Source organism: Sarcophilus harrisii, chromosome 5, assembly GCF_902635505.1.
Source record: "Sarcophilus harrisii chromosome 5, mSarHar1.11, whole genome shotgun sequence".
NCBI lineage: Eukaryota > Metazoa > Chordata > Mammalia > Dasyuromorphia > Dasyuridae > Sarcophilus > Sarcophilus harrisii.
In genome coordinates, this window is record NC_045430.1 from 198,780,480 (window position 1) to 198,794,847 (window position 14,368).

A 14,368-nucleotide genomic window follows, 5' to 3' on the forward strand; every position below is an offset into this window, starting at 1 on the left:
ATGAAGGGAGGGACAGAAGGGAAACACCAAGGAGAAGAGAAACCTGAGAGAAAAACATTTTGATGTAATGGCTAGAACCCTAGATTTGGAGAGTTTTAAATCCTAGCTCTGCTATTTATTACCTGGCGTGACTTTGGACAGGTCAGTTAGCTTTATCTTTGGGCCAACAGTTTCCAAGAAAAACTCTTGCAGTTACAATTAATAGTCCCTCCAAATAGTCAACAATTTTAAACATCATCTACTTACTATTCTCACTGTATATCTATCCTCAAGATGTCTTGGGCAGAAAAAGAACTGACAAATACTGTCTTCCTTGGGAGACTAGGAAGTCAATTGTTGTGATGGCTCTGATCTATAGCTTTTGCTCCTTCTGATCTATAGCTTTTGCTCCTAACAGTCAAATTTTTAAATGGTCAGACTTTTTTGAAATAAAGCTACAAAATTTAAAAAAAAAAAATACAATAATTAACTTCATTGTAAACTACAACACTTCAGACGATGATCAAAAATAAAAAGTCAAAATATCAAAGTGATTTGGCAAAGGTTTTTTTCTTTTTTAAAATTTAAATTAAAAAAACAACACACATTCACACATAGAGACTATCTGCTTTAGGGTTGGTGAAGTATTAAAAAGAGGTTAAAAAATGAAAATAATCAAGCCCAAATAATGACAAAAATAGATGTATTTTCCTTAAATATCTGAACCATACTATCATGAGACATTTATGTCAGTTCCATGTCTGTAACACACCGTGAAAAAAAAAAAAAAAAAAAAATCAGATACTGCAACTGCTTTAACACCCAAACCCTTATTGCCTACAAGGCTCATTTGTTTCCCCATTCAGCAACCTTTCATTGGAAAATTACAGTGTATCCACAGCCTTTCCCTTCTTCCTCTTGGTCTTTAAAGTTCTTCTTTGGTCCTGCTCAGTTTTGTACTGTGATCTTCTATAAATGCACTCAAGTGCTCCAAATCTCTCTTCTCATTTTCAAATTTAATAGGGTTATTTTTGTCAGTGCGAGGAGCAAAGTAGATAGTAGGAAATCCTTCCACCTTGTAGTGGTCATTGGTCACATCGTTGGCGGTGGCATCCATCTTCGCTATGATCAGGTTCTTCCGATGCTTGTACTTCTTCCCCAGTTCGGTGTACACAGGTTCTAGCTGCTTACAGTGTCCACACCATGGGGCATAGAACTCAACGAGGACATCTGACTTTGAGTCCATCACTATAGAGTCAAATGTCTTACCTACCACAATTGTTACAGGCCCTTTGTTGTTTTTGGGCACAGGCTGGGATTTGATGATTGCCTTTAGTTTTCCTAAAGGGAAAAGGAGAGAAGTGATCAGTAGTCTATAGATTCCAGTGCAATGGTCCCAAATGGAGGAGCACTAAAGCAACCATGACTACTATTTACAAGTCAACTAACACTATGCAGTACAACTGCTTCTAATATCTCTTTCAGCTCTGAGGTCCCATGAACCTACCCCAGACATCTGTGGAGGAATGCTGGGATGCTACTCTCAATAATCCATTGCTTTAACCACCCTTTCCTTCAAAACAGAAACATCTCTTAGAAAGGTGTTTCATTAACTCCATCAGATTTATTCTAATATATCATTCTCACAAACTTAAAAGAGTAAAAAGACTAAATGAGGGGCTAAAGGGCTTTCCAGTAAATAAAGTGCATGAAAAGTTGTATATGATAAAACTTCATGGTTTTATATGTAATCTTTTTTTTTTTTTTTTTAAATCTGTTCTTCTTATGTTCATGTTGGTTTATGTTTGTTAGGTCCAGTAACAAAACATAAAAATTATTTTTAAAAAAGAAAGCACAGAGACATTTTTGTCTTGTTCTTAATGTTAGCCTTTATGACACATTTTTGATGTGTTTTTTTTTGGCTTATTTTGTTTTGGATTATTAATTGGATAGCCGAGATTGTCTGAACAATCATTTTATGCATGAGTAATTATAACTGCAAAATGGATAATGAATCTTACATTTTAAAGCAAGATTAAGAAGAGACTAATGCTTATGCATTACCAAAGGAAAGAACATAATGAAGACTAGAATCAGTTTTTGATTATGGTATTCCTTGAGGGAAAGTTTAGGAACCTACCACATATAATTCAATAACCATTTATTAAGCCCTACTGTGTGTGCCTGGCACTTGCTATACAGATAGTTTTATTCTAATTGTTGCTGCTTTCCTTTGCTTTAGTTTTGTTCTCTACACTCAGGAGAACCTGAGGTCATGTTTACCTCCTTTCCTTTACAAGGAAATGAAGGTGCTGCCTCAGTTCTCTGGACCAGAAAAGGGAAAAAAGGCAGTAGTAAGAAGAGCTTTATATTTATGTTAAGAGCTTTCTTTTAAAAAAGAGAGGAAAGGGCAGCTAGTTGGTACAGTGAATAAAGCACCAGCCCTGAAGTCAGGAGGACCAGAGTTCAAATCTGGTCTCAGACACTTTACACTGTCTAGCTGTGTGACCCTGGGCAAGTCACTTAACCCCAATTGCCTTAGCAATAAATAAATAAATAAATGAATGAAAGAAAAAGAGAGGGTGGGACTATCAGTACACTGAAAATAATAAGCACCAAAGACCTCTGAGATCCTATTTCATGCAGAAGAATTAATGGTGGTCTCCAAGATTTCACCTATGAAGACCCTTCTTGACATATAATTTTGTCATCCCTGATGATTCACCTTTTTTGAATGCTACCACAAAGTCTCGGAGAGTATCAGAATCAAATTCCTCTGGTTCCATGGCATATTTCTTGCCACCCTCAGCTAGGATAGCTACATTGATCTCTTCACCACTGTCGCTCAGTCCCAAGTCCTTCACTTCAGAAGAGTAGTCGTCCTCATCAGCAATGGCAAAGGTATATTCAGGGAAATCCTTAGCAACTTCCAAGATCTTGTTTCTCCAATACTGAGTCGCTGAAACCAATTAGAATACACGACAATTTATGAAAGAGTTTGCTTCCTGAGATACTTAAGGTTCTACTTAGATTATATGCCAATGAAGCACAAATTTTGAGTTTTCTATACAATGTCTAGACAAAAAAGCTTATACTTCTGGAAGTACAAGAGATTTCCTAAAAAGCATTAAAAATACATACAAGAAAAAAAACCAGAAGTGGATATAAAAGGCAATTATTAAATTTAATATATGTCTTTAAAAATAAATTGTGCATAAAGTTCATGGCTTTGTGTTCTTTGTATATTAGAATATTTTGTTTTGTAGGTGACTTTTAAGTATATAATTTTAAAAACAAATTTTTAAAAGGTAAGAATAAGTTTGGTGAGAACTATGTATGTTAAAATATTGGACCACTGAACTTGATGCCAGGGGACCTAGCTTCTAATCTAGTCTTTCAGCCATTAGCTTTAGAGCCGAATGCCCCTGTGGCTTGACCAAATCACTTTAAAGAGATGAAATTTGCTCATTTGCAAAAAATTCCTGGTACCTTCCAGAAATATGACTGATCCTAATCTTTGCTGGATGATTTCTAGGGAGAATAAAATAGTTATGCAGAATAGAAATGACATAATGTAAAGTGATTCTGAAGGTCTAAGAATGTCACAACAGAAAATGTATCTAAAACAAAAATTATGGATCACGGCTTCAGCCACTCCCCCAAAGGTCATTAACTTTCAAAGACCTCAGAAGAAAGATTTAAAGTAATTAAGTGGGTAACCTGTTGAATAAATAGCCACTCACCAACTCTATAGTCAAAACTGAAGTCCACAGTGTAATAGACAACCACCAGAGGACGTTTAGCATATCTCTTGGCATCGTTGGAAGTTGTTCGATGACCAACCAATGGCACAGCATGCTTTACCACGTGGTCCCTGATGGCAGCACTTTCAGTGGATTCCTGTTACAAACATGCAACTGATGTGAATGGAATACAACAGAAAAGCTGTGCTTGAAAGGAACACTTAGATTCCATCACTCTCTAAATAAAGGACAGAGAGAGGGGTGACAGAAAGTTGCTTACTCTGAAAGACTTCACTGCTAGAAAACATGTTTACATTTATATTGCTTATATCGGAATTACTACTGAAAAATACTCTAAAGGACAGGCAACAAACACCACTGTGAAAGAAAACCTCCACAATAGAAGCAACTTAAAGATCTGAGGAAAAGCTCACTGGATGATTATAACAATAGTACAAAAATTACAAGAGCCAATCAATTATCTAACTACTACATATAGCAGAAAAATTAAATGCCATATTGTCCAATACAAGGCAACAAAAAATAAATATGTAGAAAAAGATTCCAGAAAACAAAAGTGCAATAAGAAATCTTTGATTCCTTTAATCAGCAAAATTGAAAACAAAAACCAAGTCAATAAAAAGTCAAAGCAGCACAAAAAGCAAAATCAAATATTTAATATCAATCAAAAAACCTTAACTAGATAAAGCTTGAAAAATAAAGAAATCAGGGCAAGAGAGAATCCCTGAAGTAGTATATGAAACATTTCTGGTCATTTATGCAGTTGGCTCAAACAAGAAATAGAAAGCTTGAACACTTAACATAATCAATGAAAAAAGTTACCATTGGGGAGATGACCGAAAGTCTTGTTAACTTTTCTGGAAAACTACAAAGGAGCCAGAAAAGATCCATAAATATTGACTTAAATGCTTCTCAGTGGTATGTGAATTACTAGCAAATTTTTTTTTTTTAATCCGGCAGATAGTCCGATTTCACTTTTCTTAAAATAAGGAATTGTATGTATGTTACCAAAGAACAAGAAAATACAAATCCCCAACTCCTTTTTTGTAGGCCAATTATGTTTTGTATTTTATACATAGCATTCACAATTAGTTACATGAAAAAAAAAAATTCTATAGATGCAAAAAAGATATACTGGCTAAGGAGTAATAAGAGATTATCCAAAAATGTTGCAGAGCTCAAATGGGACAAAGTATATAAAGCAAATATATACTTTGCAAACTTAAAAGCATTGTAGACATGCCAATTATTATCACTTATTAATTAGCCTACAGTCTTGAGGTCTTTGGTCTGGTGAAGATTCATTCCTTCAGCTTTCTACTGCATTCCTGAGCTCAAGCAATGTTTATAGAGCAGTATAAGGATGTCTTAGTAAATATTTAAGAACCCTTTGGGAGTGTGGTGGGGGTTATAATCTACACTAACCCTTTCTTAAGCCTAGACAACTAAGAAAACAAATTAAACTGGGGTTTGTAGCACTTGTTGATTTCTTAGGTATAAATTGTTCACACTGAAAATCTGACAATTGGCTATCCTGAGTGCTTTCAAGTTCATTTCAGCAGACCCTAGTGTATCAAAAAGTCCAAAGGGTTTAGAGAAGAGCTTTCTAATTCTCTAATTACTGAACCAGTTGATCATGAAGTGCCATAGCCCACATGCATGCTGATTTTTTCATGTTCTATAAATATATTTTAAAAACCCAGGGAGAGGAGAAGATAATGACAAATGTTGGAGGGGGTGTGGGAAAACTCAGACACTGATACATCATTGGTGAAGTTGTGAAATGATCCAATTATTGTGGAAAGTAATTTGGAATTATGCCCAAAGAGTTAGCAAAATGTGCATACCCTTTTATTCCAGCAGTGCCATTACTGGGTCTGTTTCTCAAGGAAATCATAAAGGACAGAAAAGGACCCACATGTACAAAAATGTTTGTGGCACAGCTAATTGTGCAGTGGTTCAGAGTCTGATTCTTTTTGTACAGCAAGGTGATGTTTTGGTCATGTATACTTATTGTGTATCTAAGTTATATTTTGATATATTTAACATCTGCTGGTCATCCTGCCATTCGGGGGAGGGGGTGGGGGGGGGTAGGAGGTGAGGAATTGGAACAAGAGGTTTGGCAATTGTTAATGCTGTAAAGTTACCCATGTATATATCCTGTAAATAAAAGGCCATTAAATAAAAAAAAAAAAAAAAAATGTTTGTGGCAGCCCTTTTTGTAATGGAAAGGAACTGGAAAGTGAGGGGATGCCCATCAACTGGAGAATGGCTGAATAAATTGTGGTATATGAATATTATGTAATGTTACTGTTCTATAAAAAAAACAATTAGCAGGATGATTTCAGAGAGGTCTGGAGAGACTTACATGAAATGATGTTAAATGAAGTGAGTAGAACCAAGAGAACATTGTACACAGCAATAAGATTATGTAATGATCAACCGTGATGGAGTTGATTCTTTTGCAATAATGAGTTGATTCAAAGCAATTCCAATAGACTTGGGATGGAAAATGCTAATCACATCCAGAGAGGGAACTATATTGAATGTGGATTGAAGTACAGTATTTTCACCATTTTGGTTTTTCTTTTCTTGTATCTTTTTGGTGTTTTTTTTTTTTAATCTGATTTTTCTTGTACAACAAGACAAATATGGAAATATATTTAAAAGGATACCACATATTTAATCTATCTAAGATTGTTTGCTATCTTGAGGAAGGATGGAAAAAATTTAGAATACAAAGTTTTACAAAAATGAATGTTGAAAGGTAGCTTTACATGTATTTGGAAAAATAAAATACTATTGAGAAGAAAAAAAAGTTCATTTTTTAAATGGTATTTTTTTCAGTGATTTCAGTCCATTTTAGATCTGCATGTCCTTAAATATATTCTCTCTCCTAAATGAAGCCATGTAGGCTCCTGAATTAAAGAAAATGACCAAAATACCTTTCTAACATCAGAATATGAATATCAAGTTATTTGATTATTCCACTCCAATCTGTGGATTTCCCCCCAGTGATATCAGAATGTTATTTTGACTTAATAAGTGCAAAATTATTAACATACAGTAAAGAAAGACTATTTGAAGTGTTATTTACAGATACCTTGGTCTTCTCTAGCCAAAAAAAATCAAGAAGGCCAATATTAAGATACATTTAAAAAAAGTCTTACTCGCACTTTGAAATTCAAATTGAATAAGCTTAAAGCAATAACCACTTATACAACATCAGTTTTAATGTGCACTTTTGGTGGGGACTGAGCTGGGCTCTGTCTAGTCCCTATTAGTTTAGGTTTGCTACTGGAGTAATAGTTAACAGAAATAAATACTCTTTGCCATAGAAGAAAAATTTTCAACAAGAATAGGCACTGAAGATAATGTAACTTAACTTAGTTGAGCAAAACTATCCACCAGCTCCTCATGGCTGCTTGGTATTCAGCAACCAGAAAGTGATATCAATAGCCTGAACTTATGAACTAATCAAGACCAGAAGATAGTCCAAATATGAATGATGTTTTTAAATAGATGTCACTGCCTCAAATACTCATAGTCTCTACGATCTAAGTAGAGATACCTGGACAAGCAAAGTCAACATGGGAAGAAGATGGGAAATCCACCCAGCTTGCTGTCACATCACATCTGCTACTAGAATCAAATACAGATGCTTTAAAATGAACTTATAAGAATGGATTTATATCCTAATATGTTTATACAACTACCAAAAGCAATCATTTCATCCACCTGTGCAATATATGCAGAACATTGAATCTAGAGAATAGCAGAATGATTAGTCTCAGGATAGTTTCTATTTGAACCCCACTGGAAATTGGGATAAATAAGATAATATGACAACTGACATGTACACAGAACTTTAAGGTTTGCTAAGAATTTTTTCTATGGGCAGCTGAGTGGTACAATAGATAAAGCACCAGTCTTGGAGTCAGGGAGACCTTAGTCCAAGTCTGGCCTCAGACACTTCCCAGATGTATGATCCTAGGCAAGTCACTTCACCCCGTTCGCCTCAGTTTTTTCATCTATAAAATGAACTGGAGAAGAAAATAGCAAACCACTCCAGTATCTCTGCCAAAAAAAACCCCAAAACCCCCCCACCCAAATGGGGTCAAGAAGAACTGGACATGACTGAAAACAACTTAAGAGGTAGATATTTAGGTGAGTCTGTGATCTCATTCTGAAGTTATCTCCAACAAAGCAGATCATAACCTATCCATTCAACTAAGTCCTTGACCATGTTCTCCTATAAGTTTGAAAGAAGGAATCATGATTATCTAGCTAATAAGTTTCAGGAAGAATCATACCAAGTCCAGTTCTCAATCCCCAAGGCCACTATACTACTTTAAATTTATAAGAGATTCAGAACTTATCTTTTCAAAAACAAATACATCAATAATAAGAAAAAGTTTAATTAGAAGACAACTCACTTACCTGAACTTGTTATTTAATATACAGAAAAGCTTCTTAGCATACAAAATACAATAACTATATCTGATCTTGTACCACTGCATCTCCATTCAAGTTCCACTCTGATGCCTAGTTACAGCAAGGGGATGACCCTGGGTTTGTAAAGACTACACCAGCAGAATAGAATTTCTGGCATGTCTTTCAGTGGACTGTGTGTCTGCAGGTGAAGACCAGCCTCTCTCAAAATGAAAAGACTCATCCCAAGACAGGCACAGTGAAGGAGCCCCCCAAACTTTGTCTTAGGAAATGATAGGCTTGTAAGTGACCCAAGTGGAGGGATTATCCCCAGTGATAGGCACAGAGAACAACCTACATCACAGAGGTATGACAGAAATACTTCGTAAAGGGCAGCACCACAGAAACACAAATTATCATTATCAAAGTCCAGGTTGGTACTTGAGTTTTAAGTTAGGATAAAAAAACTTCCCGGGAATTTAATTAGAAACACTAAGAAATGCCATAGTAGAATAGGTAGTGAAAGGAAATACTATCCACTACTAGTGTCGAGGGCAGGAAAAAAGAATTATTAATCTTGGCTGGCTAAGTTAAAGTCTTGCCAGTTGCCTAAAGGTGGCTGAGATGCCCTCTGGGATTTGTCATTCTGCCAGAAGCAGTCACTGATACTTGGACACCCCACAATTCAAATCTATAAACTTAATGCCACATCTTCCAGTAAACAATAAAAAGGAATTGATATTTGTGTTTTCCTAGTTCAATCAGATCTTAAACCAAGGATTTTTTTTGGAGTTTTGGCCTTAACTCCTGGGACACAGACTAGTTAATGAGGCTCTGAAGACGTATCAGGGAAGGAAATCTCACTTTTTTGAACAGAAAAAAGTCAGACCATTAAGACTGCCGAACAATCAGTGTTACTTAACAATGAATAAATCTTCAGTATCACTCAGATGGCCTGGGAAATACCACTCACCTTAATGTCTAAAACATTGATTTTTTGTTCATACTTAGAATGAAATTTTTCTGGCTGCATCACAACCAACTTCCCAGAAGAGACTTTCAGGAATTTTGCAACTTCATTGTTGAAAGTATGGTGAAATTTGTAATCTTCCCTCATGTTGTTCACTGGGAAATAAAGGAGGAGGCAAGTAAGAATCTCTGAATTTTATTGTAGAATTAGCCAAAAATAATTAGATCCTAAATAATAGAATTTATAAAACACAAGAAAATCTTTCTCATATAAGAGAAACTTACAACTAAAAAGTATTAGCTGTTACCAAGAATAAAAGGTAATACCAAGGTAAAAGGAGATGAAGCAAATTAAATGAGAAAGCAAACGGATGAAAATAATGGGATTAATTTATATGTTACTATTAAGCAAAATGAAATAAATATCTGTATTTGATATCTGTTATCAAGTCTACAATTCTGGTTTTGAGTCATCTATCTTGTGATGGTGGAGAGTCTTTTTTCAAAGCAGTTCTGACTTCTATTCCATTCATATATTTTTTTTATTCTACAGAGAACTTCCCAGAAATGAAACTGTCATAATCTGACACAGAGATGGCCCCCAAGGAAGAAAAATCGGAGAAATTCACTTTAATAGTACTCTACCAGATCTCTAAAAACCTATCTATTAACTCGGCTCTTTCATATACAGGGTTTACAAGAAGTTACATGGTAGCCTACTAATCCAAAACTAGTGCCCTACGGCAGCAGGCCCCATTCTCTTTCTCATTCATGGAAATGAAACTTACCAGTTTCCTGATACAGCTGGTAAGCTTGGTCATCAGCGCTTTTGAAGATGCCGATAACGATGACATCGTTTCCCTCCTTCAGGAATTCCTGGACTTGTTTCACAGCCAAAATTTCTTTGGATGGAGGTTCAGATTGTTCAATCATGTAGTCCACAATACCTAGAACCAAAGAACAAGTCTAAGGAGGGTAACACAGTTCAAACAGATCAACCATTGCTTTCCAGACTGACAACTTCAGCTCTGTGCTGGCCGATCCCTGTTTCAAGTGCATCTAAAAGCAGATTTTTACCAATGCCTCTCTTCCTGACAACTCCCAAATCATGGTGCTATTCCTCCCCAATGTGGTTTTAGCAAAAAGGGCCAATACCGTATTTCTCTCGTGGGCCATTGTAGTCAAAAGCTTTCCCCTTCCGGAAGATTTTCAGAGTTGGGTATCCAGTGACATCGAACCTCTTGGCCAGATCAGTTTCTTCAATGGCATCTACTTTAGCCAAGGGAATGGGTGGAGAACGCTTACTAAGTTCTTTTGCAGCTTTCTCATATTCTGGAGCAAGTTTCTTACAGTGTCCACACCTGTCAAAGGAAAAATATTTTTCAGGTGAACAACTTCAATAAGGATGAACAGAATCAGACTTCCCAAAGGGATCTCAGAGGCACCCTATATCAGAAAGAAATCTTCAACAAAACCTTAAGCTTAAGTGAATCTTCCATTCACAGAACAAAAAAAACCAAAGACAAAGTCAAAGATCCACAGCCAACTACACAGTCTATGATTTATTCTGATTGCCATCCTCAAAGTCAACTTGGCTCTCCTTTTAAATATTCAACACTGCAAATGAAGACAATTTATATTTCTTTAACATATGACGTCCTGGAAGTTTTCTAAAAAAAGAAGACCTGATTCCTTTACCTAGTAACTCAGATCAATGCATCAAAACCCAACTAACCAAGGAAATAATGGACACTGAGTTTATCTGAAACTTAAGAATAGGGAATCTTCTGCTCTGACACAAATTGATTGAGTGATCCTTAAGTAATTGACTCACTAGGGACTATCCTTTAGTCTTTACCCTGCTGTGTCAGAGGAAGATTCCTCATCAAGATCTTCCCATTCCAACAAAATCATGTATCTGGTCTTCCCCCCACCAACTTCCAAATTTATATTTAAGTCTGTTATACATAATTATTGCCTTATAAAAAATTAATATGATTAAAAATATCACTAATTGTTTAGTTGAAGACATTCTGAATTAATAGAAAAACTTAACATATCCTCCCCTTGCCTTTTCTGATTTTTAGCAATATTTACACTTTGCCCACTTATTCCCCCCCTCTCATTACTGTACATCATCTTTTCCCAATGAACCTGTGAGCTCATTCTTTCAGAGGCTCATCACTGTTGCATCTAACTCAGAGCTAGGAAAGGAGAAAGTGTTCAATAATTACATAACAGCAAATCTGTCCCACTTTATCAAGGTGATATGTATCTTACCAAGGAGCATAGAACTCCACCAAAATGATGTCTGCATCATTCACTACTTCATCGAAGTTATCTTTAGTGAGCACCAGGGTCACTTCAGGTGGAGGAGTCCAGCTGGGTTGGGAAACTTCTTTGACTTTAGCAACAATGTCTGAAAGAAACCAGATGAAAAAGATCAAATTTCTCTCTTTCTTTGACACCAGAAATGAAGAATCCTTTCAAAGAGATTATTCTATGACATGCACTTGAATTCCAAGTCCCACCTGTGATACTTATTCATTAGGTCAGTGGCCTCAGCCATCCAATGAAGACAACCGTACTTCAAAGAATTATGAGGAAAATACTTTTGTGTATTTTATGGCAGACATATCAAACTCTTCCCAGAAAAATTCCCAGAAAGTGAACAAGAATAAATGGGTAATGTTTGAGTTTAACAAAATAAAACAAAAATGAAATAAAAGTTATGTTAATTTGTGGTTTTCTAAGTCAATGTGGATCCAGTAAGGAATCCATTTGGGATCTACTCCACTGCTTTAAAGCAGTATGCAAATTTAAATTATTAATAAAGATAAATAGTTCTAGATCAACTAAATGACTCTTAAAAGGGAAGGGAGAGCCTATGGGTCCAAATCTTTAAAATGCCTTATCCTAAAGCCCTCTACCAAACATCTCAGCACTCATCTATGACCAAGCCACAGATTTAGGCTCTAAGCAAACCAGAGGGTCCACTCACCATCTTCTGATCTTGAGCCATCATAATCCACTGCTTGCCCCCTTTTTAGGATTTTAATGGTGGGATAGCCGCTTACATCATACCGGCTTGCTAATGTAGATGCTGCTGTTGCATCAATTTTGGCAACAGGGATAGGAGGATCATTTTCTTGAAGGGTCTTAGCTATTTTCTCATACACTGGAGCAAATTGTTTACAGTGACCACACCTGGGAGATAAGATTAGGGAGGGGAGAAAAAAAAAAGTTACAGTTTAAAGATTTCATCAAATAAAAAACACACAAAAATAAGATTTTTAGAATTACAATTAAGTCAAGAATTCCAAGACTGGGCGAGAAGGATTTTCAAGGTTGTAGAAGATATATTTCTAAGTGACCTTGAGAAAGAATTAACTGAACTATATAAGCAGTGAAAAAAAAAAAAAAATACAGAAAAGGAGAGGAGGAGCACAGTTTGTGACCCATAGTAGCCTGCTTCCCAAGGAGGAGGTAAGAAGGTATTAGGAAGAAAATAATTAGATAATTCCTAAACTAGCCAACAGTTTTTACTATTTATCAAGTGAACAGTCAAGAATATTTAACAAGTCTCTTCTGGGGAGATACCATCACACTAAGGATTATGAGACAGAAAGTTTAGACAAAATAAAATCTCTGTTCTCAGAGAAGCAGAGGCTATTAACCTTTTAACTTTCAATGTTGTGAGCCCTTTGGACATTCTGGTGAAGTCGCTTGACACCATTTCAGAATAATGTTTTTAAATGCATAAAAACAAGTACACTGGATTAAAAAGGAAAGCAGTTATATTGAAGCATATTTACCAAATTATTTTTTAAAACAACAAATTCATGGACCACAAATTAGAAACCTGATTAGAATTTAGGAGTTGTTAAGGAGTAACATCTCAACAGCTAACTATACCATACAGTATTACATGAATAGTATAAAAAAGCAAAATTAAATTTCTGTGAGGTCTAGGGGTGAAAAGAGGTTTTGGGGCAGGAGCTTTAACTAAAACTCTATGAAGGAGATAAATTCGAATGGAAAAAATTAATATACTATTATTTTAGTAACTATTTCAATAATAACTTTCAATATAGCTTCACCCCTATGGATTTTATGCAATCTATAACACTGCTTTCCAGATTCTATGACAACCCTCTCCCCTTCCAAAAGAATCAAGAATATTAAAAAAAAAAAAAAAAAAAAAAAAAAAATATATATATATATATATATATATATATATATATATATATATAAAATGTATCATAATAAAATCTAATTCAACCAAAAGATATCATTAAATGGAGAGGAAGAAAAAAAAAAACAATAGTGATCACAGGGTTACATTATTCTGACAGGTTAGGAGAAGACTATATAGTTTACCTAGATTGTGGCAAAGAATTTGACTAAAGTTTTTTTGTTAAGTCTTGTGAAAAAAGATGAGTTGTGGCTTAGATAGTTAAGATGCCAAGAATTGGTAAGGAGATTTATCTATTATTAGGTTCTCTCAGATTTTATTATTATACAAAAATGCTCTTAATTTACATTAATATAGCCTGTAATTCTCCTGAATCTATTTAGTTTCAATTAGTATCTTCGCTGATTTTCTAGAATTTTCTAAATAAACCATTATAGCATCAGCAAATGGGAGTTTTATTACCTCTTTGCCTATCTTTATGAAGCCTTAAATGCCTTTCTCATTTTATTTGCTATTGCTAGCATTTCTAGAACTATATCAAATAGCAGTCAGTCGGAGAGTAGGCATGCATGTTTTACATCCACTTTTACTGGAAAAGACTCTAGATCAGTGGTTCTCAAACTTTTGTTCTCAGTATCTTCATGTTGTTAAAAAAACTAATGAGGATCTGTTCAAAGAGTTTTTGTTCACATGGGTTATATTTATAGCTATTTACTATATTAGAAATAAAAAATAATTTTGAATTTGTAGACCCTCTGAAAGGGTTTCAGAGACCCCAACAATTCTTTGGACTACACTTTGAGGACCACTGCTCTAGAGTATCTCCATTGCATATGATATTTGCTTTCATTTTAAAGCTTTTTTTTTTTTTTTTAAATGTCGACTGGGAAGTTGAACTCCATGACATTTTAAAAATCAATGCTTTTGGCTTCATGATGATAACATTTTTATCAATGACTCAGATAAAAGAAAAGTTGCAAAAGACAAAAAGATGATACAAAGATAAGAAAGGGACAAATACACACTGGAT

General features: G+C 35.1%; 1 protein-coding gene across 1 annotated transcript in view; it reads right to left on the reverse strand.

Annotated features, from left to right (window-relative positions):
- Positions 1–526: 526 nt before the first annotated feature.
- PDIA4 (protein disulfide isomerase family A member 4) overlaps positions 527–14,368 on the reverse strand; it is a 29,172-nt gene continuing 15,330 nt past the window's right edge. The window contains exons 3-10 of the mRNA XM_003771728.4: positions 12,145–12,350; positions 11,424–11,562; positions 10,299–10,504; positions 9,932–10,090; positions 9,148–9,299; positions 3,723–3,879; positions 2,705–2,938; positions 527–1,320 (exon numbers count right to left, since the gene is read on the reverse strand). Coding sequence (XP_003771776.2) covers positions 905–1,320; positions 2,705–2,938; positions 3,723–3,879; positions 9,148–9,299; positions 9,932–10,090; positions 10,299–10,504; positions 11,424–11,562; positions 12,145–12,350 — 1,669 coding nt within the window. The 3' untranslated portion in view covers positions 527–904. The remainder of the gene's footprint in view (positions 1,321–2,704; positions 2,939–3,722; positions 3,880–9,147; positions 9,300–9,931; positions 10,091–10,298; positions 10,505–11,423; positions 11,563–12,144; positions 12,351–14,368) is intronic.